At 37.8% G+C, this 26,064-nt stretch overlaps 1 protein-coding gene across 1 annotated transcript in view; it reads right to left on the reverse strand.

The window, feature by feature from the left end:
- The window catches only part of LOC124155726, a 70,477-nt gene that overhangs the window by 8,590 nt on the left and 35,823 nt on the right, over positions 1-26,064 (reverse strand). The window contains exons 2-5 of the mRNA XM_046529785.1: positions 7,835-8,040; positions 6,644-6,779; positions 4,982-5,115; positions 1,765-2,152 (exon numbers count right to left, since the gene is read on the reverse strand). Coding sequence (XP_046385741.1) covers positions 1,765-2,152; positions 4,982-5,115; positions 6,644-6,779; positions 7,835-8,040 — 864 coding nt within the window. The remainder of the gene's footprint in view (positions 1-1,764; positions 2,153-4,981; positions 5,116-6,643; positions 6,780-7,834; positions 8,041-26,064) is intronic.

Raw genomic sequence — 26,064 nt, forward strand, 5'->3', positions numbered from 1 at the left:
ACATTTTTTTCAACGTAAAAAAGAAATTGCATCGCGCCGATTTTTTTCGGCGGAACATGTTATTTCACGAGATTTTATTAAAAAATATCGTGAGCACTTACTTAATTGTATATATACACCTAAAAACTCAAATTCTTTTTTATGTTATATGCTTCACAAAGTTACAAGTTATGTGGATTAACATCAAGACAGAGAAAATGCTTTTAATCTTTACTGTGAAGTTTTAAAGTTACATAAATAGTTATAGAAATAAATAGTGAGTCATAAAGAAAAGCAACTTATAATAAATCGCAAAGAAAGTCGACCTGTGGAGTAAGTCTCTGCATCAAACAGAGAAAAAGTTTGTTTTACTTCTGGGGAGAATAAAAATAGAGATTTAAAAAATGTGCTTTTTATGCTTTGTAAATAGGTAGTAACGTATTATCAGGTTGGTAGCAAAAATTATGACGCTGCCTAGTTGCTTATTGACAAGGTACACTCTTAGCATACGAAAAAATTTTTCAAAACGAAATATTACTTTTATACTACATTTCAAATAATGTCGCATACGTTAAAAAACTGTAACTGTAGGAGAAAAACTCACGATTTATGAGAAAAACGTACGTAATTGTCCCGCAAGAAGATAGTGAGAACCTACGTCACCGTCATCCTGTAGGATATGCAATGGTAGCAAAACACTATAGATAAGATTGTGCATAACCTCCAGGATAAAAGAAACGAAGCATTGGACTCTGCAGCAATTTGATGGACATTCCTACCACGAATTCATTGTGTTCGGAATATGGGCTTTAGCATTAATAAGAAAATACCATTTTTCTATTTCGAATTGCAAGGCGGAAACAATTTTTTCTGCTTTGATCGGGATTTGACGCCCGAATTCACGCCACCTAATAAACCTTTAAGACAAACACTTCCACTGCAGAATTTTGCTTGCTTCAGAGGTTCCATAAATGTAACTTAACTCTTGGCTAGTATGTGTTGTTTTATGGCTCCTTAGCCATCGTCAATATTTGAAATGTGTCTGAAGTATTAAACCCTTGCCTGCCAGCGCTAACGAGAGGAAAGTGCTTTCCGTTCTACGAGTAGCATAAGAATGTTTTAAACCTCTCTATAAGCATCCATTTTCAGGGAAGGAGTTTCTCGGGTATCAGCTTATTAGGTTACCAGTGTTTTTAAACCAAATATTGCTTTCGTTTTTCAATAATTCACACTTTTATATGAATAATTCGTACTTTCAGGAATTGTAGAATTTTAAACGATTCTCAATCACTCACAATAACAACGTTAGTAAACACAAGGTACTAAAATTCTAACTCCAGAAGTTGTTAATTGCAACGCTAAAAATAAGTTTAAAAATCCATTACGCAAAAACACAAAGAATTCTTTTTAAACTATAAACTATAAAAAATGGAGAATGCAACAAAATGTTTCTTTGCACTTCACATCAAATTTCTGCATTGATGGGGATCATAAATGTGTAGGGGTATCGGGGCAAATAGCCAAGGAGTGGCCCCAATGTCTCGCTAAGCTGGGTTTCAGGCAGGGCATGAATAACTTCAACCATTGCTATCTCAGAGGTCACTTCCTTTCCCCCGCGTCGGCTCTAGTCATTGTTCGTGTGTTTGCGTTGAAAACTTCACGCAAGCAAGAGCAAACCTTAGGTCATTCGAGTATTAAAATGCTCGTCGGCCAGTGCCGACGCTCGGTGCGAAAGGGTTAACCTATAAACTAGTTTTCTGCTTTAATAACTTGAATCACACACACCTATGAACAAAGATTCCCTGCTGTCTATGACAGGAGACAGGGCCGGTGAGGCGTCCGGGCCGTCTTCTCTCCTCCCCTCGCTCGCCTGCACTCCCCGGGACTCGAACCGCGACTCCACGCTACCGTCTCCCTCCCACAGCAGGGCCGAGATGGTGGCCACGCAGCGGAGTCGGATGATGCGGGAGTTGTGGTAGGGATGCGGGGAGCCGTCCCGCCTCCGGCCGTTGCCTCCTCCCCTCTCCGCGTCACTGCCACCGCCGCCGCCTCCGGGGCCCGGCTCCAGGAATTGCTCCGGACGCGCCCGGAAGCGAAGGCCGAGGACGGCACTCATGAGGCCGTGCGGGCCGTGAGGAATGGGATCACGCTGGATCAACCAATTAGGGATCGCCTTTTGAAGTGCAAAGGGAAGAGCATGTTAATAAATAACCCGCACTAGGGATGATGAATCAATGTATACATAATAAGTATACATATTCTGCAATCAATATCAAATCAATATTCACCCAAAGTAATTAAAGAGCTTGGTTATGCATGGCTAGAATACTATGCGGAGGAAGTGATAAATGTGATGATGAAGGCGGGAACGCATAATAAGGAATTGGAGGTTTCTTTTCAACACTCGCTGCATTGACTGGATTATTATCAAAGAGAAACAACGTCAATAAAAAACGAGTTAGACGTTTATCCGCTGTTCCATGCATGTAAATCAATAGGGTCATTTACTCAGATGCGGATTTTCCATTCTTTGGAGAATTCCGGTGGGTATGTGTGAAAACTAAGTTTAACGAAAATGAATCTTCCCCATTTATTCATTATCGCCAAAGCCAAAAGAAATTACAGCCCATTTTGCAGGAATTGGTGAAGTCATACACTTCTTTACAAGTCTCTTTATTCATTGACTCTTGGACATTTAATCGTATTTATCCATCAACCTGGGCTACCCTTTATTCAAGCAGTTCTCACAAGGTCTGCATATTACTTACATTCCAACCCAATGCCAGAGCAAAAACGGATCGGATTTGAGTAGTATTTAAAGTTTCAGCTCCCATTCCCGTGGAATAAAAATGAATACCGGCGGTGACGTAGATTATTCATGAGCATTTTGATATGCATGACACTCCCTCCGTCGGATTGGAAGCTTAACCTTGATGTCCTTCCCGCCCTTCCTTAAGAGAAAAGTTCCGATGCCAGGTTTCCCTCCAGGATTCATTTCATGATTTTTCTTCATCGCGCACACAACTTGCGGTGTCCGTCGCGGCTTCTAGTATTGATTCCCGTGAGAGATACCCAAAATACGATGTAAATAAATTATGCTGGGTGGTTTACAGTTTAACAAATATTAATTGAGCTAAACCAGTAAGTGATTTCATGAAATATGCGACAATTACTCGATGACAATGACGACAACGACAGTATGAGGGAGAATGATAGCAGGAAGAGAAAATACGCACTTCATGAATGGAGTGAAAAAAAGTAATTGGACTGAAACAAGCCGTAATGAGAGAGCACGGTTGGCTTGATGCTTTCAACCCAATTTGAGGGAAAAGGAGAGAAATTCATTTTGTCCGCGCTGCGCTCTGCCAGAGATTTTGAAGCCGAGGGCAGAATTGGAGGGAGGAAGAGCATGCGATCAGTTATTGTGATACGATTCCAAATTCACAACGAAATTATGCGAGAGAGAGAGGGAGGGATAGAGAAAAAGGGAGAGCATAAAATTGAGCTCTCTAACGCAGGAAAAATGCACCGTTTTTAGACTGGGTCGGTTGGAAAAAAAAGCAGACTCATATTTTCGTCGATATGAAACGAAGCCAAGGTGATTGGATTATTGACATTTTATTCCTGCTGTGGAAACCACTGAAAGCGCTGACGTGATTTTGTGACATATCTGGAACAAAGCTCAACAAAATTGACGCATTTAATTCAATTTTCGGATTTGAATAATACTTTAAGCTTCCCTATATTTGTAGAGTATCTGAAAAATACTCACTGAGCATCATAGAGTCAAATCAAGTCATGCTTGAATTCAATATTTATTTATTTTTGGCTGCATAGGTTCATAATTAAATTCCGGTAAACAGAGCATTATTTTTCAAGCTCACAAAAAACCTGAAATCAGAGCTACGACTAAAGCAAGCAAGTTTTAAAATATCTTCGATGACCGTATTAAATGTTACCCAATTTTAAGTGCACACCTATTTTTTATTAATGCCATAAATTAGTTGCATTTCATTTAGTAAATGAAACATTTATTTCCCATGCATAACCATTTATCAATTCTATAGGTCAAAATGATATCTAATATCCAGAGGAAAAATAAGCATCTTTATTAATGCTTAAACACTTACTTAAAACATGACTAAAAACAGTTTTTGTGGTTATAGCTGAAAATAAGATTAAGTTCAACAAAAATAGTCATATTTTTTAGATAACAATAACTTCGCATTTATCAACATTTAAGATGCACTTTTACACTGAAAATTTTTATGTACTGAAATTTTCGGGTCATATTAAACGCTAGCTTGTGCATAAATGTCAAGTTTATTGCGGAACAAGTGAGAGTTTTTGCACTAATTTTGCATAATAATGTGGATTCCATTCATACTTATTACGACGAATCATACAATGACCGGAAAGCAATTGTTTGAAAATAGTATTATCGAAAAATTTCTCTAAATACTTGGCATGTGATTGTTTACACTCTGATTAGATTACATATTAAATTAATGACAATACCACGGTCTATATTTACCACCGTTAGTCAAATGCTACATTTCATTACCAACAAGGTATGGTCAAAAAAATATTCTAATAAATATTATAACCATTAGATACACTACAAAATAAATATAAAAAACATACTTAGGGCTATTTAGACCTTGTCATAGATTTAAAAAAAACTTTATACAAAATTTGGAAGGAGTGGCTCCTCTTTCACATTTCAAGTCTCGTAAAATATCTTACGTAAGATTTTACCATACTCCGAAATTTAACTGTGCAAATTATATGTCAATATGTTCGTTCATAACATCACCTGAATAAAAATTCATGCAGAAAACTTCATATTGTTTTAATTTGAGTTAAAACAATGACAACACCGGTGAAGTTAAATTACATTACAGATACAAAGTGCTATAAAGCAAAACCACAAAAATATGCCAAATGTATTATAAATTCAATCAGGAGTATGAAAAAAAGACATTTTTAAGTTTAAAGTTACCGGATAATCATTGATAAACCAGCGAAGTGCAGCGGCTGGGTGTGACTTTCCTGCCGTACAGTTCAAATCAACCCAATCTTCCATGTCATATGTATTCTTGCCACCAGTTATTTTTGGGGGTTCCTTTGGTGGGACTTCTAGGAACCAACGAAAGATGACACATGTAATGGGAAAGAAGAGAAGGGGAAAGGCAGTGAATACAATGATCCAAAAAATTTACTATCCTATTTTATCTGTAAACTTGTGGTTCCCTATGGTTCAAATATCTTCTAAGATCGTGCTTTCTTCATCTGAACTCGGAGAATAATTCTGTAAGCTGCGATAAGGGGTCGCAATTAAAGACTTTGTAAGATATTACATCACTTCAACATTAAATGTTCCTTCATGGCATATTTTAGCATACAAAGTTCATTATTTATGCGAAAAGGTTATAGTCTTGCAAAAATTATAAATTCAGTTCAGCAGAAGCAATAAAGCATATCATAAAATAAAATGACAGTAAAACTCTAAGTTTAGCTAACTCATAGCTCGCACAACTTATATGAAGTGAGTTTTTCTCTGGTAGTGGTTAGATTTTCCTCCAAGGCCCATATCTTATTTTCCAGTTATTAATAGCATAACTCCATTAATTTCGAAAATTTATCTTCCAAAAGTACAAGTGATTCTGCTACTTCATCCTTATAGGGATGATAAAAAGGATAACTCACTCACTGGACAGGTGTGACTGAATCATTCGTAAATCTTGCGAGTCGTGTATCAATTTTGTTAGGAATTCGAAAACATTGCTCTAAAATAAAGGTATAGACCGGTTAAAGACAAGGCAAGGGGTATTCAACCATGTTCTCCAATTTGATATAGAATTCATTCATATTAACAATAGGTTCTAAAAATTCCACATATTTTCTTTATAGAAAGCGTTATTTGCAGAGAAAAAGTAATTGCCTAAGGGTCGACAGGTCTTGGATAATTTAAGGATAGTAGTACAAAAAGAACTGAAAAGAATAGCTGGTTTAGCACAGAGGTTTTTCTTGAAATCATTAGAATTATTCTGCTTTTGACTGAGTGTTTGTAGCTAAAATTGTTAATCGGGAGGAAATTGATGGAAATAAACGAAGAATTACATAGACGTAATGGTTCTGATGTTATACCGGTATATTAGTGGTCAAATGAAACAACGCTAGCCTTCAAAGGTATAATACATTAGTAAATCTAAAAAGTTAAATTTAAAATTTTTCCCACTTATCGAAAGAAAAGCTTAGTTATAGAATATGTAATAAAAAAATGTTTCTGCCAGTCAATGTACATTTCTTTGTGCATTGACCACCATACTGTGAATTCAATGGACATTTAATGTACTTCCAAAAAAAATTAACGAATTTATTGGAAGCATTTAAATTTCTAATCGACCACATTGCAAAATTCATTTCACTTTGTTTTTTTAACACTGAAGGACAAGAGAGAAACGATTCAGAGGTACATACGAACATACAAAATTGAAGAGATGAAAATGGATATAAGAAGGCACTTTCATAAAATATTCCAATAATCAGTGAAAAATACGTAAACATTATAGTGATGAAACGATCTGTAAAGAGTAATATACCATCGATTTTTACCCTTATGATTGGGGAATAGGAAGGATTTGTCGGGGCGAGTACTCACATACGACTTCCATCCTGCCTTCACCGCTGGCCGAAGAGAACGAAGGCGCCTCGGCCGAAACTTCACATCGATACACGCCACTTGACCTCAGAGTCACGCTGCGAAGGAACACTTTCATGCTGTCCGACAGATGGTGCTGCTCTCATCGGCAAAGAGGAGGAGGACACAATCAATCGAAAATTCGCCACGGGCTCATTCACAAGGTCATAGGAGCCATACTAATAAGCACTCCAACAAACACACACAATATAGGGTTGACCAAAGCGATACATTTCATTGAGGAACGACGTATTACACTACACTATGCTATGAGGGCTACAAGCTTTCCTCGTGACTTAATAGAGTGAACTTTGTATAACTCACAGACGAGGTCCTTCCTATTAAATAATCAATAAATATTTAAATTAGAGGGGTATTTCCAATTCGTTTAAGCAATTTTCAACATATAACCTTGTGCCTCAATGATGTTTGGTCCTTTACTTTTGAGAAATTTTTATTTTTTTGTATGAAAAAGAGCATCTACCTTCAATTTATTCAAGAATTTAAAGTAATACCTTCAATGGAGTTATATATTTCATACGTGTTAGTGAAATTGAGGATATTGTCATCTCCGTGAAGCTCACAATACCTAACATCCTTCTGTAAGATTAAAAAAATAAAATATATAAAATTTCCTCTAAATATACCACAAATTTAGATAAATAAAATTTTTCCGGTTCAACGTTAATACCATGACTACACTGAACACCCAAATCAAAGATTGAAATTCAATCCATATGTTAGTAACAGATGCAGATCATCAACTTCAAAAATCAGATCGATACTTTCCTCCACAGAAATGAAATGAAATTTGAACATTTATAGAAATGATTAGTAGTATAAATGTATGGAAAGTTGATGAGTTTTCATAACTATATGTGGACTAATTTAAATTTAAACGAGAAAATAATTTTGGCCACGAAATATTATAATTAATAACTACTCTTTTACACATTTTCGGAAGTGATACGGTTCAAGCAGCCGTGTCATTACATTAAAAGTTTCCATTGAGCTGTTTAGCACAAAAATCACCATCCACCAATCCCCAAATGTAGTAGAAGTTAGATTTAGGCCAATTAGTTTCTCAGCACAGTTTCCAATTAGTCAACTTTGAATTAAGTCATCTCGGCCAACTTGCATTGGCGTACTCACGTCCACTCGGACGCCGTCCACTTTATACGAGTGCTGTCTGGGTGTCGCTCGGGGAACGTATCGATAGAACTCTTCGTTGTCCTTGTACCACTTGACGCTGTAAAGGCGGTCTCCTTCCAGCTCGTGTCCACACTCTAATAGGGCCATCTCGCCGCGTATCCGATACGTCGGAATTGACAGTTTTGTCAGCCGCAAGCCCAAGGTCACTGAAAAGAGAGTATAAGAGAATTTAATCATGGTAAAAACATCCCTCAACTAATGGCTCGCTAAAACTACGGCCATAGGTACTGACAAAGAGCTAAATTACACAAATCGGAACTGCGTAATGGAATCCATCGAGTATGTAAACAAGAAAAGGAAATTCCCAGAAATGGTAATTTTAATCTACCATGGATAAATATAAACCATTATACTGTAATTTACTGATTACAGTAGATACTATTCCATTTTGAATTTAACTGCTTCAAATTTACATAAATTTACACCCCTTTCCTTTAAATTAAAATCTCTTCCCCCTTTTCGGCCGGCATTCCAAAAGAAACCAGAATCTTAGGTAGGGTTTTTTAACACTCACTAAGGGTTGCGTTTGATATTTACGCTTATCTTATTAATTATACGTTTTCTTAGCGTATCTCAAACTTCATCTTTTTTATGGTAACACAGACTATGATTTCGAAAATTACGAAGTCGATCACTTTTCTACTATAGACACACTTATCATCTTATTGAATTATGTATTGGCATCAGCCATTGTCCCTACCTTATTTACTAGAGCTATCTCCTCTTTGCCTGCTATGATTAATATCACTCAGTAAATCAACAAGGAAATCCAAAATTAAGCGATGCTTAAATACATCGCAATTCTTGTGCCTCTGCATTCGAATACGTGTTCTTGTATTTGTCATCTCAGACGTCTCTCGTTCCTGAGCGAAACCATTATCGAATTTTCTCCATCCACATTCATCGCCATCCAAAATTCTAGAACAGGCACACCCACTCCTCAGCACGAAGGACGTCTTTTAGTCCTCCTTAAGCCTAATACCAGACGCTCCGAGCCGCTCCCGACATTGTAAATTCATGGTCTCTCCTCATCCCTCTTCTCTATCGCTTCACCTTTTTCTCAGAATGCCCAACTCCTATCCTCTCTCTCTTCATTCATTCCTTCTATTCTTCCTCATCCTCCCTCTATCTCCAACTCATTGTCAGCCACTTGTGCCCACTTCAGTCTGAACTTCAACACGATGGCACCTTCCTTTTCTCGTCTCCAAATGAGCAAACAAGGAATGATTGCACACACACACACCTGTGAACAGACACGAGAGCAAGTTGACAAATCCGTCAAATAATATCGTCGATATTCATAGCTACAGACGGTACCAGAAGACTAAATCAGGAAAAGAAAATTACCGCCAGGAAAACACACAATGTTAAACCCTGCATATTCAATGCTACACACTAGAAGCGCTACGATTCTCGCTATCACTCCGACCGCCACTATCTGTTTTTTGATGTGTTAGAGAGAAATCAGGCAATTGCAAAATATAGTTCTAATATAGCTAATAAAAACATAGTTAATAGGTTGAATTAATTCCAGAGATAATTAAATTCATTCTTAAAATTTTATTCAAAGCCAAAGTATAATGCGTATTTAAGTAATAAACAGTTTATAGACCCGAGATTTATTTCATGCAGATCTCCGTTACAATCACGACTTATTTAAAATTAATTTTTATATGTAAATGTGTTGAAATGAACAGCAAGAGCAGAAAAGTTTCTCGGGTTTTCCACCGGTTGATGTCGTCCATGTCTCCCGACGTTTCGATCCGCGACTTGCTGATATATCCTCAGGGGACCTTCCGAATGAAGACTCCTTCGGTAGATCACCTGAGGATGATCAGCATGTCGCGGATCGAAACGTCGGGAGACATGGACGACATCAACCGGTGGAAAACCCGAGAAACTTTTCTGCAACTGATACGCCGGGAAAACCTAAGATCATACATGAACAGCAAGAAATTCAAATTTTAATAAAAGAGGGTTTATGCACAGAGAGAATCAAGATAATTTCACGATTTCGCATTTCATATCACTCAACATTAGTACTTGCCGTTATTAATAACTAAGCATGAGGGTTTGAGGAAACAGCGCCAACGTATCATGGTTATATATAAATTTTAAAAGCAACATAATAAAATGGGTATACAATGTGATAACCAGGTTTTGTCTGTAGTTACCAAAACCAAGCGAAATAGTTCATCAAAAAATATAGGTAGAAACTATTGCTAAAAATTAAGGTATCAACACATTTTACATTTAAGCAAGTAATATTTTATCCTAGTTCCCGAGTTATAACTAATTCAGAGTTACCAATAAAAACTCAGGGGTAGCCATAACGAAGAATATGTTTCACCAGCTACCCAATAAAATTTTTCCGGGGGTACATATATGCACGTATAGACAATTCTGCTTGACTTATACCCCACAAATGAAGCTCATTTCAAATTAATTTATTCAAAAACATCATTGAAAATTGAATAAAAAAGCAAAGCCGGAGCCGAAAACGAAATTTTGGGGATACCTGCAATACAGACCCTTTACCTTACCTCCTTTCCAAAAAGGTCATTTCTCTAACCCCGGCGCAAAACAAACTTTTCCCTCCATAATCCACCCCCTTTTATTTACCCAATCCCTTAACCTCTGTATCGCTAACGTGCCAATGAGAAGCTTGGTAGACCTAAGTGAAAGTAAAATATTTGTTCTTCAACCTTCCGGCATTCTAACTTAGCTTGCTTGCATTCATTACTAACCTACACCTTACCAATCGATTCCTTTAACTGTGCCAGTCTTTCAATTCCTTTATTTAACCACCACTCCTGCTTGTACTCTCCCATCCTTGCTCACGTGACCTCGCTGTTCTATTCCATATTCTTCGCATAATCCTGCCACGTGCTGTAAACCTTTGAAATCCTTTTTACCAGTCTTTGATCAAAAAATCTCTCGAGCACCCTTCCTTTCTCTTTCATAAATGTTCAATAGGCTGGGCTAAAAGATGGATGGACCTTCGATATTAGCTAGATATTCCCTAAAGCTTTCGTGGACTCTAGCCAACATGGAGTTCACACTTTTACCTATCCTTAGTCTTATAGCAGATGTATAACTCTTAACGACTAGATTTAGCTTCTCCAGCAAAACTTGGAAGCCAATACGCTTAATTTTATTGCAGTATATTGTAATATAGCTGCTTAACTGTCATTTAGGCTTAGATATAGCTTACAATTTATTAGACTAAATTTTTTCCCACGAGGGAATATATTTTACCACCATACCATATCTGCTCACCATGCTTTCTAAGAAAAAGTCACTATTATGGACACATTAGTCTTCAATTAGTCATCTCGACATTTATGGATCATGAAAAGATTGAACTCCATCACGCCTCGACCATTTCCAACCTCATCACTTCAGCCTTACCAAAATACAGCGAATTAGTTGATTCCAACCGGTCAGGTATGATACCAGTTACATACCCAGGCTATTTTCTGTCAGGAGTGATTTCAGACTTTTTCCAGAACAATGGGTGTTTGGATAGTAGATGCAGTGCTTTGTATTTTATTTTTAGATATTATATTTATTTTAAAGATTAAAAAATTCCTTATCGATAACCAACTTATTTCGTCGTAAAAGCATTACTTTTCATGGTATACCAAGTTTGTAGTTGTGACATGAATTTGGTTTACATTCATGCATAACGAGAACAATTTTATTAAAACTACGTTTATCACAAGTATGATATTCAGACTGTATAAGCGTTGTCTCAAAAAGCAAGAATCCTCATCCCTGTTTCAGTCATTTATTTCCTTTTCTGTTCCAGTTCTGCAGCTCACATCACTCCGATTGTCATGCTGGTTATTTTCTGAGTTCCACCCGCGCCGTGTAGCTGACTCCACATTGCGCCACCTAATAATTCCATTCCCTTTGTCTGTAGACCTTGGGTGACTCTCGCCTATTTCTGGCATGCTCGTGAACTACTTCTGGCGATGCATTTCATGTGCATATGCATAAACTGTCCCTAGAAGTGAATTTTCTGTTTATTTTTAACGTAGCTTTTATGCACAAACTGAAACAATGCCGTGCCACAATGCGGAGCGCTTTATGGAGCAAGCTTTCATGAATTGTAAAAAGTGGGATAAAATTTGCTTAAACCGAGACTACTTTAAGGGAGTAAAAAAATTTCACCACCCGAACTTTTGACAGGCGAAAAAAAATCCAATTTATTCATTTCTATCAATCTATACATCATAATGACAGTTAATCATTATATGTTGGCGAACACGTGGTCAAAAATTATTTGACCTATGAACCACTGAACTCATTTCCAATCACAGAAGCGGTTAATTTAAAAGTTTTACACAGAAATTAGCTCAATTGTGAACGATAATGGCAGTAGGTATGTTAAGAGGTATGCGTTATTGAATACTTCCGAATTTCCGCATGGATAATTCGGTAAATAAATTAATATACGATTCTGTTATGCGGTAACTAACGGTGAAATGATAATGGATCCTGGGAAATGCAGAGCTTTTTCTCATTACAGGCCCAAATTAGACCATGTGAAGAGGATTTTAACACGTAATGAATTGCAGATTAATGCGTCATAAAAGAGATCTCCGACTCCCATACCAGCGGAAGCCACATGGTATTTTCGTTAAATAAAATAACAAAATTTTCATGCATATTTCACGCGATAATTCAAAATTTTTGCCATGAAAGGATGGTGATTCGGGTCCTATGCAAATGGGCATCAGTAATGTCGGTTAAAATAAATGAGAATAAAATGGCCTAAAAATCATCAAAAAATGTGAAATAATATGATTCCAAAAATGTCTAATAATTTGCACAGTATTAAAACGCCACTCTTACAGCAACCGTAAAAGAAAGCTATCCTGTGAACATAACAGTACAATCCGGTTATATCAGCTCGTGCCCTTTCAGTCTTATTTAGAAAGTAATGGGAAAGAGACATTTTTCTTTTGGCCCACCGTACTAGTCCATAGAGATAGATTTTAGGCGCTATCAAATTGGAATAAACAATACATCAACAAAACTATCAAACTAATTGATACATCAAAGGTTCCTCAAGGATGATGATCAACAAACATGACCTCATTTTTAGCTTATATGTACAATACAAAACACTAAATTGAACACCAATATTTTATGTGCTGGTTGGTACTTAACTAACTTAAATAACTAAAACGCATCGGACACACTGGCATGCTTTTGAATGCTAAAAAGCATTGACCGTACGTACGTAGTGACACTTCCTCAGTTACGGTTGGAAAAATATGTTTTGTCCTCCACATAAATATGAAATGTGATACGAGGAGGATGAAGTCAATTCACAGAAACGTACATAAGTGAAAACTTAATTAATTTTACCAAGTATGAGAGACACCATACCAGCCACCAAAGGAATAGGTCTAGGGTTTGCCAATGGGTCAAGGAATTCATTCTCATAAATAATTTTATAAACGCTATAAATCTGCTGCGATAGAATCGGCATATCGAAAGAAATGAAAACATTAGCAAAATAGAAGGATGAAAATTCAATCATATTAGAAAATTATCATTTAAATAACCATAATAACATAGAAAAATGTTCACCTATTTGTAATAACCTATGCAATGCCTTTGGCACTGGAAGAGTTGATAACCAAACAAGCTCTTAATTGCACCTGACTTCTCTTCCAAATGTCCCCAATCCCCTCCTGACATTGGCATGAGTGTGTGCAATTATTCAAAAAGTCATCTTTATTAAGTGAGCAGAGAGGCAAAAGGAAGCTATCACTGAGAACCGGGGGCAGTGAGTAAAAATGAAACTAGCATTTAGATTTTACTAAAAAAACTATATTAATTTAAAGGAACACGTAATCCCTTTACATCCATCCATTAGCTTTTAAAGATGCGATAAGATAGAGAATCTGTTGAAGAAACTGTCCCAGTGTGAACTCAGATTTCATATATACTGAAATATTAACTATGAAGTAGGATTAGAATATCACACAATTCTTAACTTTTTTTAAAATGAGATGTTATGATGAATCCACGAAGATGTGTAAAGTTGAAACTTATTTTGTTGTGCGGGAATCATCGATCAAATATACTCATCCCTAACAGCAATTTACTGCCATAAATTTATAAAATATCGTTCAACACCAAGCTTACCGAACTACGAATCCAACGTGAAACCCGCACTGAAAGGATAAATCATCCACTCTTAACTGGAGCCTTAAAAAAAAGGCGATGGGATAATCGCTAGGGAAAACTCTCGGGGAATATAAGTCAGGAGCCGGAAGGGCGAGGAGAAAATTGAACTTTTTCCAACTGCGATGCGTCAATTTTCTCGAGAACCTTAATTCTTCATCCACACACTTCTTCCTTCCGAGACAAACTTTGTTCGTCCGCACCTTATTCACAGCTACCATTTTATGGCCCACCCGCTCACAATCAAAACCCCTAAACCCTTAAAAACCCTACTCTTCTCCTAGCCATGGTCTCCCTCCCCCCCCTCCCCCCATTCCCTCACGACCGTGCCCCCCGCCAAATTTTCACGCGGGGGCCTCCTTCCCTCTCCGCCCCCGAGTCGAGGAGATAGAGACCTCTCCTGGGGGCAGTTAGAGCGATGTGGAGGCGGAGAGCATGATGTTGGGGGGGAGCGTTCTGGGGCAAGTTTTGAAGGGAAACATTTCATGCCTTCGCTTCCGTTTGCACATATATATATATCTCCCCTGCCCATCCTGCCCCACTGACGGCTGGCTACATGCAGCGAACCGCCTACCCACCCCATGCCCAGAGATGAGTCATTCAGGGTGTATATTGTTCCGAATGAACGGACTCGTTTGAGAAACGAGAGGGAACAGTTCTGGCTGCAAGCATAATTCTCAGGATAGCTCCCGGCACTGGACTTTAAAAGCTATTGTACAGTTGATCCAATTGGGGAAGTAATATAGTATCTCCTATGCACAACCCTCCTTAACGGTATGACACCAACATAAACTAAGTGTCAGTACTGGAGTTCTCTATAAACTCCAGACCTGGCTCACTTCCTCGTTTCATCGTATAGCAAACACTTACAAGACACACACAAGTATCACTAGTGAGAAATGCGTTAACGATTTCATTTTCAAAATTAGGAATAAATTAATTAAAATCATATAATACCTGTAGAAAATCTGAGGTAGACGTTTTTCAATCGATTTTGAATACAATTAGTTTTTTAAGTAATAATTTATGAACAATTTGTTTTCTTTAGTCAACTACGGATCAACAATACTTCACGTGATGTCAGAAGGCAAAATGTAAGCGAACAACGGTGGTGAACAATCTACCCATGGATTATTATTTCCACTTAGAGAAAAAAACACCATATCAGGTTGATCTTCATTTCGAAAAAATGATCCGTCCTTTACTAATACCAATTTAGAACAAAGCAAATTATGCAAGATCGATTTCCGGCATTAGAGAATTAGAGTGAAATAGCACAATTCAATCTCATAAATTGGGTCTGAAATACTGATTACGACGATAGCATTTGTTTCCATGGAGTTCATATTCAGTTTTAGTTATTATCACTAAATTGAACATTCTAGAAGAAGGAAGAGTATTAAGGTTTCAATATTTTTTTCTGCATCCTTTCTATCTGATAACCTTTTTCATTTACCTTAGTAATAGCTAAATTGTTATTTCTCATGTTGTTCTCGAATTTTGGTTACATCGGAGCCACTTTTGGCATTACATATTTACTATGAGGACAGTATAACACTATGGTAGATTCAGAAACCTTTACATGATGTAATGTTTAGCCATGAATACGTATAGAATGCTAATAAAAATGTATTGGGATGGCAATTGTGATTCCTTGATATATAATATTTAGAATGACCAAGTTTAATTCTTTCATCATTGGCTACACAGATTTATTCCTCTCACAGAGAGTTTTTTCCTGTCTGTCAACATCAGATTTCATATGACATAACCAAGCTTCAACTCTCGGTCAATAAAAAAAATCATCAAGAAACAGAAGAAGCTATTTCATTCACAAGTCCTGAATGAGTTAGAAACCAAATACCTTGTACGATATGTGGCACAATGTGTGGAAGTTTTGAATAAGCTTGAAAATAAGATTTCACTGTCTTATTCAGCTAACACCAATTTGATAACCAAAATCAAAAACTCGGGAAAACATCAGAATTGAAAGCGTTCTACATGAACAAAGGAATCATTCCACGAATTCGTTCCTTTTGGTGAAAAAGTTTGGAGGGAACGAATCGTACGATGGAACGAATCAACCCATCACTACTCACACCTCTTTACGAACACCGTCCCAACCCACGTCCCTCCGCATGCTTTGGCCGACATCCGAGCCCGTCGAGACGAAGATAATCCGGGGGAAGTGACGCGCTTCTCTACTTAACAATCAAGGGAGGGTGTTCTCGCGACGGCAATTTCAGAAGATCGATCCCGAAAGGATAGTCTCAGTGGTGCAGTCGAGGAAGTCGGTTGTGCACGCTTATGTTTCCGCACTCGATAAGAAATGAAATTAACCCTTTACTGCCACCGGGCCGATATAGCGACCCTCGCTGGTTAAGCGAAAACTGCCAGAATTATTCTTTAGGAAAACTGCCCGAATTATTTCTTTTTTTTCGTGATTGTGGCCTTTTCAACGGCTGTGATTTATGTAAACCCCCATAATCTATCTATGGTTATAAGATATAAATATATCTTAAGAATTGGGAAAAAATCTTGACGTATTAAATAAAATTAAGTAGGTGAAAAATTTTTAAACCTGAAATGTTGCTAATTCCGGAAAATATTGCCTTGGCAGTCTTCGTACATCTCACCTGAATTGAGGGAAAGAGCTCTCAGTGCTATGGGGCTACGGGAGTGGAGAGCAACGTAACATATTCTCAGCTTCGGTGAATGGAAAAAATTGAATGGGCGCTACGCATTGGCTTTCGAATCATCTAGAAACTCACCACTGGTCACGTTCGACTACCATATGAGCATAAATATTATATACAGGATCCTCCAATCCTGCGATTCCATTAATTCCCATCGGTCGCAAAAAAATAGCGGCACTCCAGTCGCAAGGACACATGTCAAAATACGTATTAGCCCGCAGGAGATACGCCACAAGGCGAATGGAATCGTTTATTGCTTGAAGGGAAGCCCAATATATATTCAACTGAGCTCAAATAATTAAAACTAAGCTCAATTGCATTAAAAATTGTTAACAGAACGCATTTAAACATTTAAAATTGAAATACGTTCCCTTCAAAACGTAGTACGTACATTTTCTTATACAGAAGCCTGCTATTCAAAATTATTGCCATGATTTCCCAGGAAATTTTATTTCTGAGCGAGGAAATATTTTGCGCAGCTGTGGCATCTAATTGTTTCCCATTTTTGCTCGAGAAAGCTTCCTTTGAATTATTTTATTTCCGTGACGCATTTTTAAGATAGTCATGGATTTTTCTTCCTCTTATGTTGCAATATGATATTGTGGACTCATTCTAACAAATTCCAGCCTAGTTTTCAAATTTGATTTTGTTATTAGTTGAAATTATAACACACAGTGGAGAAGGGGGGAAACATAACCGGAAATCTACATACTTTACCACTAGTGTGCCATAATTCTCTTGATGGAAGAGGTAAGAGCAGAATTTTCCAACAAGACGCTTTGTAAGAGATTGCTTGTACTCAGACGAGTGACCGCTCGCTTAAACGATGTTAATGGTTTGAGGCGTTACTTTATGGGGTTTATTCATATTGGATGAAATTTAAACTATGTTTTTTCACATAAAATATTTATTAGATCACTGCCATGGTTTCAACGCACTGCGTCATCCTCAGGCCAATGCATGCGTCATCCTCGGGCCTCCATGATAGTGATCTAATAAATATTTTACGCTGAAAACTCCGTTCCCAACTCCGCAGGCTCTCTCTCTGGATCTCAACGGTTCCTTTCTAACGAATCGAAAACTAGGCTTATATTGTAAAAATGAGTCCACCATATCGTATTGCAACATGTAGGGAAACCAAGTTCACATGTGTCTTAAAATGCGTCGCGTTTTGGCACAGAAATAAAATAATTCATGGACGCATGGTCCTTGACAACAACGGCTTCGGCGGTCCGTTACCCCCTCCAAATATCATAGTGCGTTGTGGAAAGAATGTATTATTACATAAATGAGTAAGAAAACAGCAGATAATTTTATGCATAATATTAATATCCTCATAGCAAAAGTTTTCTAAGGGTATAACATTCCTTCTCGGCCACTACAGGAAGGCACGCTTAATACTACCGTTGATAGAAGGCACGTATTTTAATCCGGTGCGTTGTACAAATTATAATAAAAATCCATCCATTGGTTTACATCGCCACGTTCTCAATGGAGGAAAAAGAAAGAAATGAGGAGCGGAGCCTACCTTAGGTGTTCGCCTGCTCCGGGGGGAGGTCAATTGTGTCACATGGAGAGATCACGAAAAAGTTTTTGCCCCTTTTATCAAAGTGCTTGGAGTCGTAAAAATGTATCGAAAGCCTCCAATTACAAATTTCACTTTCTAAATTTAGCTGCCTGGACAGAATTTTTTCCTAGAGGCTAATTCTTAACAATATTATGCCGTTTTAGTGAATATTTGATATTGTTCCATGGATTATTTTTCTCTTAAATGCAAATCCGGTTGAAATGTGTCTGGGGGCGTTTGCAGAAATATTACATAACGGGATTTGGGATCATTTGGAGTGGGTATCTTCAAGACATTATAATTTTAAAAATGTGGTGGTTTGAAATCCATAATCCTCTCCACCTTACCTCTTCCCCACAACTGGCATGCTAACATTACGTCAGGAAATAAGTGAAAAGAGGTTGAAGAGTAGCTGAGGAAGTGGAGAACTTCTGAAATGAGAAAATACATAGCAGAAGAGCTTTCAGTGCTTGATTTTGCGATATTCACGTTATTGCCGTTACCAATTTTTACACGTGTATAGCACGTAAAAATATAAATGCCATTCTTCCGTGTTTTACCTGGTTATATTTCTACTTCTTATATACTTAGTAAGAGAAGCTCTCTTCTGCTGTGAGAGGACAGATTTTTATTTTTTACAGTACTTGGCTTCCAAGATTGTATGGATCATAATTAGATAAAATACACAACTGGACAGTGAACACAGAAAAAAGGTATTTATAACTCTTGAATAAGATTCTCGGACGATTTTTTTTATATCGAACCAGCATAAAAATTGTAACAATATCCTTGCATGGTAATAATTTACTCTTCATTTTTGTTTGTTGCTATAGTTCGTTTAGGGCCAATTGACATCAAGCACACAGATATACAGAGAAAAAAAGAAAACAATGAAATTCCCAGCGACTTAATTGGAAGTTAGAAAAGAGTGCAACAAAATTGAATTGTTATACACTGGCAATTAAAATAAGGTAAATTTAAACAGTTAATGGTACATTAAAATGGTTAATTGTTGATATCCGATCGTAGGGGGTGCTCATATGGACACCGCGTATGATTTACTACTCGAATGAAAGCTGAAAATTCAGAAACTGAAAGCATAGATTGAAAAGGGAGTGACAAAATGCGTATTTCAGCACGACAACTTGTCAAGAGCAGATTTGTCAAAGCGGCCGAGGGAAGCCAGCCGCGTCAGATATGTCGACGATTCAATCTCTTTCCGAACCACAATCGTTTAACTTTCCCTCTCTAATAATGCCCTCTCGCTCTCGGAAACGAGTAGCTTCGAGTTTTCGCTTGTAAATGCTTGTTAACGACTGCCTCTTTCCCCACTATATATACCGGAAAAAAATAGAAAACTTCGACTTCCGAAAACCACCACCCGACGAAATTCATTGGAAGCCAATATGTGGGAGCCCTACACCTTGAACCAAACGATGAATTCTAACCATTAGTCCATCGCATTGAATTCCTTTTGCTCCATTATAATCTAAACATTTTGATTCCCGGTCCAAGAAAAATCCAGAGCCTTTACGTGAGTATTTGAAATGAATAGATTTTTTCCGTTGAAGTTATTCATGATACACAATTATAATTACGCCGTTCAAATGGTCTAAAAAGTTCAATAAACAAAATTCATGCAACTATAGTTACACGAAAAATAATTTTTTATGGAAATAATTATGGACTTGCAATATTTAGCTAAAATTGATAGGTACCACTAAGAATAAAAGGCGGGAAAATAACACATTTTTCTAGCCAATTGTACACCCGGGTGCGATAGAAACACACACCCACAGGCACATTGCCAAAAGTCATGCCGTAGAAATCTGGAGAGCGAATTGAATTTCGTGCTGATTCTGAGCAGATGATCAAGTTTATGTAATGGGAACATTCTACTTTCTTTGTGGTGGTAGTGAAAATTATTTTTAACCTTTGTCAACGTGCCATACCATCATACAGTCAATGCAGAAAAGTAACCAGTTTGAATCCGGGAGAAGTTTTGAATATCCTTAAATAAAAATTCTCGCGGCACAGAAAGGGAATGCCCCTCCCCAAACCGGGATGAGCACTAATCACACAGCCACTACTCGAGGTAAAGATCTTCAACTGAGGCAATCAAAGAGAATAATGTTTTTTTAAATATACACATCGCCAATCAAAGATATAATTATTCAAACAAAGTACAGTCTCGGCTGTCTCATAATCCGAAAGTAGTGAAAACATCACAATCTTCTCTGGCCAAACAGTTGAAACCTTGTTAAGCATAAAACCTATTGAGGTCTTCATTTTATAAGTATATTGGAGACTTTACCCCATGTCAAAGCTGTTAGTCTCCGTTTAAGTTTTGGTTGAAATACGAATTTGGCCAATTGTCATCCAGGCGTATGCTATCGGTGGATTTTAATCAGGATATCCAACAATTTGGCACCAGAATCAATAAACTACTTTACCATCGGAGCTTTGCAGCGGACAACCAGTTGCTCAGGTGGAGAACCCATATAGCCCAACTTGGCTACCTTTTTTCAACCACCTACCCATAAAATCCCTCCTCCCGACCCACAATAGGGCCGAGTGGGAACCATGACGACTGAAAGAGACGCTGGTTCTTTCCCATTCATTTGTCCTTCTTTCCACTTTCTCCACGCACCGGTGAAATTGCCCCTCTCGTCTCCCGCTCTCGCTTGGTTCTCGCGGTGGCCACGAGAGGCACTGCCACCGGGGGCGGAGCGATAGGGGGGAGAGCACCTGAAGCCAATTCGCCCTTAAAAACTTCCCGAGGACCGCAACATGGAGTGGTCCGAGTCAGCTTCACTCTCTCATTCCCTCCCATTCCCCTTCAACCTCTTGGCCAACCTCAACCACTCCCACTCCATCCTTGGCCTCTCCGAAATGAGCGCGACCCCAAAATTTTCTCCCTTTCGCTCGGCCACCTCGCTTTTTGTCTCCTCAACCGCCTCTTTCCCGCAGCGAGTTCCTTCCTTCCTTTCCCCCCGCCCACTCTCCTCATTGTGCCCACGAGTCTCCCCTTACGGAGGCCGGACGAAACAAGCAAGAGCAACAGGGTAGTTTAAGTTTTCTTATTCTATTTTTTTCGGGGGAGATCATCTGGTTTTAACATCGTTATCTCATTCCAGCGAATTACTTTCTTATAAAGGTTGCCGGCATATCGCCCCGCATCGAAATATCGAATAAGATTTAAATTTATTAATGCTAATGAATGCACTCTATGGCATTTGCGACAAACTTATGTTGAAGGTATGGTAACAAAAAATATCGCGTGTTCCATCGTACGTACTAGTTTCCCTTTGTAAAGATTCGCAATAAGGTTCAGGAATGAAATTACCAACTTGTTCCAGTAATTTATTTTTTAGACTTAAAGCATTTTTTTGATACTTGGGGATGTAAACGTGGATTACAATAAATGTATTTATTGTAAATTATTTATCTCAAATTTCCCAACAGCCAACAGAAATGAATTCAATTTTTCAGAGCAGCAACATTCTTAGGCGGGATGTATAATTTCAGGATGTTCCACAGCATGAAGTGCCAGCAGCAGCACAATTTGATGGCTGGCAGTGGCGAGTGTAGGACAGGGCTAAAATACTATGATCGTGATAAAATAAGGTTAAGTCCATCATATTTTACGTTAATTTGGAGGAAAACGGCGAGTAAAAATTGATTAACAGAAATAGGAGTGAGGAAGTGCATGACATGGTTTGAGAGGAGATGAAACTGCCAGAGGAGAGAAAAATGAGGCGAAGGATATGTATGGAGCGTGCAATGAGTAGAGAGGAGATGTTGAAAATCATCCAATGGGCAAAGATGTTGGGTAAGCAAGAAAAGAGGACGTAGAGGATTGGGTCCATGGATTCAGCGAATAATACTTATTATAGGTGGAATAATGACAATAATATGTCTTTATTGGGCGATATTGGGACTAGAAAGTCCATCTAACCCATCGTCAAACATTAAATTATTGTAGCTAAATACATTGCAAAGTTGCTCTTGGAATAACATTAGGCACAATGGCAAATGAGACATAGAAGTACGGTTTACAATCAAGAAACAAAATTATAAGTAAGAATAAGGAGATTTAAAGTGGGAAGAGCGATAAGCCGTAGTAAATGACGGAAGGTACTATACAAGCCTAACTCAAAACGGCAAAATACCTAACTCTTACATGTGGTGGGAAGTACAGCGCAATTCTTCGGTAAAACAGGTTAATAATTGATTATGCCGTTTCCAAAAAAAGCCAATTCAGCTAACAAGCAATATGTAGTAAAGCCACTTCATAGCTGAAGATTCAGGCTGAAAATCCTCACTACGTCACAACATCGAGTACGGTAAATGGACGCGAAGGAAATATAAAACGAGCTGCGACCAAAATATCTCTCAGTCTTCATTAAATGTGTGCAAATTCATTCCTTAACTATCAATTTTCATCAATAGATATGATTACCCGATTTCTCAGTCTATAGAATTTAATGATTGAAAAATTTTCATTAACTTTCTATCTCATTTATCACCAAATTAGGTGAATCACTCTTCCCCAAAAACATCACTTCATATTTTAACCGTGAAAACGGAGCGAAAATTCTAAACGATTAAGAAGTATCCTTTTTTAAACCTTTCTTATTGATTGATAGAAATTAAAATTAAACTATTCCATGTGCCATATTTTCTGTCTTGAAACACCCCATTCCCGTTTTCAACCAACTCTTACTTTCGAAGATTACGTCAAATAAACTGACCAACCTCGCGCGCTGCAAATATATACCAAAATTACATAATATTTTCTCTCTAAGCCTAACCTCACCGTTGACCCGTAGGTCTGACTTTTGCTGGGAAACTCAAACTGGATACAATGGCATACGAAGCCTTGCTTTGGATGTGCCAAATAACAGGGACCAGCAAACTCATGGTAAGCTATTTGGGATTATGTATTTTAGCAATTAGAGTTATTTCATAAAATAAATAATGAAATAATATGCAGACGCAGAGGAATACGTCTACGATAGATTGACTTGTTGCAATTTTAAGAATACCAAACAGAAAACTAAGACCAATCCAAATAAAGGATACGCAAATGCAGTGATCAGATATTAAAACAAAAACTCGGCTTCGATATTGAGTTAGAAAAAATGAAAACGGAAACAAATTTGAAGGACGTTTTAATGCCAATATACTTTCAATAAAGAAGATAGAGAAGAATCGTTAGCATTCAAGACCGGCAGTAGCTTAATCGGGATTGGGACATGTATGCATTTCTGATATGATAATCCTCAAAACGTAGGAAGCAAAACTTATCGACCAACGCAAATTATGAATTTATTACTTAGATATCATATAACTTGATGTATTAATTCATATACTTTGACCAAATATGACACGGATATGATTTCACTAACATAAATGCTGTCATAGCAAATCTGCATTAGGAAAACGACCGGCTAGTGGGAAAACATTTTTAAGTACACCAACATAAGTTTACTTAGCTTACTTCTGGTCTCAGCTGTGGCCTAAATCCTTATTTATCGCAAAGCTCAAGCAGAAGTTCACAGTGACCTAGGTGACCTATCTGTTTTGGGAGACTACAATGGAATTTGAAATATGTCAAAAAAAAGTCCCTTCACACCCATATTTTCAAGTTGTCGTCTTGACATATCTACTATTCTTCCACATAATAAAAATAAACGAGTTCCGGTCCCTACTTTTCACTCAGAGAAAAATAATCTATGGACTAACTTTGCGAGGCATAACCCTTTTTTTATTTTAAATAAAAAACTTTGTAAATTTCACATGTGGCTTCAAATACCTGTACCAGACCCTGCATTTGAACTTTATGATGTCGCACAGCGATGAAACTGGTCGTTAGTAAAGTCGCATGTGAAATATTCAAACTTTTTTATTTAAAATAAATACATTTCACCAAGCCACACCTCAAACCATCAATTTTAGGTATAACCCTCATTTATACTCCAAATTCTCCGCCAGCGAGACTTAAAAAACAGGAATTGTCAAAACATATTGTAACACTTATTTTTGAGTTGTTTTGGGTTGTTTTGAGTTGGATTTTGGTGTGACGATGGGTAGAAGGAGAACAATGGAGCGAGCAATAATAAGCAGCAGAGGAGGAACTGGGCGACTGTTGTTGACGGCGCGGGATGGTGGGGGGACTTAGATTGTAATAGTTATGGCCAACGGTTGTCTCTTTGCTTCCGAGTTTGTTAATAAAGTGCAATAAAAATATTTTTAGAGAAGATAAAAAACGTTACAATATATTAAATTATTGTTTTATTTATAAGTACTATACAGCTCCTTCGCTCATACGTGGAGACTTGTAATACTATTAAAAAATTGGGAAGTGTGGTAACCAAATTGATAGAGCTTCTGACAACTGATCGAGGAGTCCCGAGTCCAAACCCCGAGTGATTCCTTTGGATCCCAACAAAGAAATCCTCGAATTGCGAGGAGACCCAGGGAAAGGAAAACCTCTCCTACCCGGAATGCGTGAAATTCACTTGCCTGTGGCTTAGATCGAGGTGAGAACTATCCTCACTTATCCAAACAATCCTTCGGGTTAAATCACAAAGTGAAATTATTAAAAACTTGAATCATCTTTCAATATCCATCATAAAATACAAACATAATAAAAAAATTATAAATATAAACAACAAATGGAAAATGTCACACTTTAATATGTACCTCCACTATCGACCATGGTGGCGACACTATCGTTTTCAAGGTTTTCGACACTGTAAACTCATTTCCGACTCTATACGTAAATTTTAAAGACCTTGAAAATAACATCAGTGCATCAAAACCATGGTCGTTAGTGGAGTTATATATTAAAGTGTGAATATTAACATTTTTGTCTATACTTTAATCGTATGATATGTCGCATTTCCACCACGTCAAGCCTGAAACGATTTTAAAATATCTTCCAAAACAATTCTAAAACTAATTGGCAACGTTGTTGGCACTGGCGTTTAACAACAATATGTACTATATCTGAAGAAAGACCGCAGGGTTTCCCGGCGTATGATATCGTGGAAGGTTACTCGAGATTTTCAGCGGGCAGGTTTTCCATCACGTCCAAAGATTCAATGAAACATCGGCCGTAGATAACCTGACTCTGTGGAAATCCAGAGTAACCTTCCATATACTATAGCTTATTATTTAGTTTCTCTCATTAATATCACAATTTTCAAAGGTGTGAATGTGACACGTCGGCTCGATAAAGAAAACTAGATATAAAAAATTTGTTTATAATTACTCCTGAAAGTTTTCCGCTCCTTTCAGGGTTTCCGTGGTTTCCACTAGGTGGCCTCAATCCCTGCAGCACGTAAAACCCAAAGTGGGAAGTCGGACTCAGGAATTAGGAAGGGATTAAAGGGAGTCTAAGTGCCGACGAGAATATATAATAAGAAGCATAAGACAAGAGAAAGTGCGGGTGGACAGGTACATAATACGAAAAGAGGGAACACGGAGACGGGAGGGGGAAAGAGAAAGATATGGAGAGAAAGGAGGAGAGAGTGAAAGGGTTGAAGAAAAGGGAAATATGCTTACCACAGAAAAGGGGCCGCCCCACGCATTAATCCCAGGGAAAAGCGGACGCTTTAGCATTCCGCTCACGGCCGTCCTAACGTCACCGGGGCCAACTCCCTTTGCTTCGCTTGATATCGTCTACATAAGGCGCT

This window comes from Ischnura elegans, chromosome 3 (genome assembly GCF_921293095.1).
Source record: "Ischnura elegans chromosome 3, ioIscEleg1.1, whole genome shotgun sequence".
Lineage (NCBI taxonomy): Eukaryota > Metazoa > Arthropoda > Insecta > Odonata > Coenagrionidae > Ischnura > Ischnura elegans.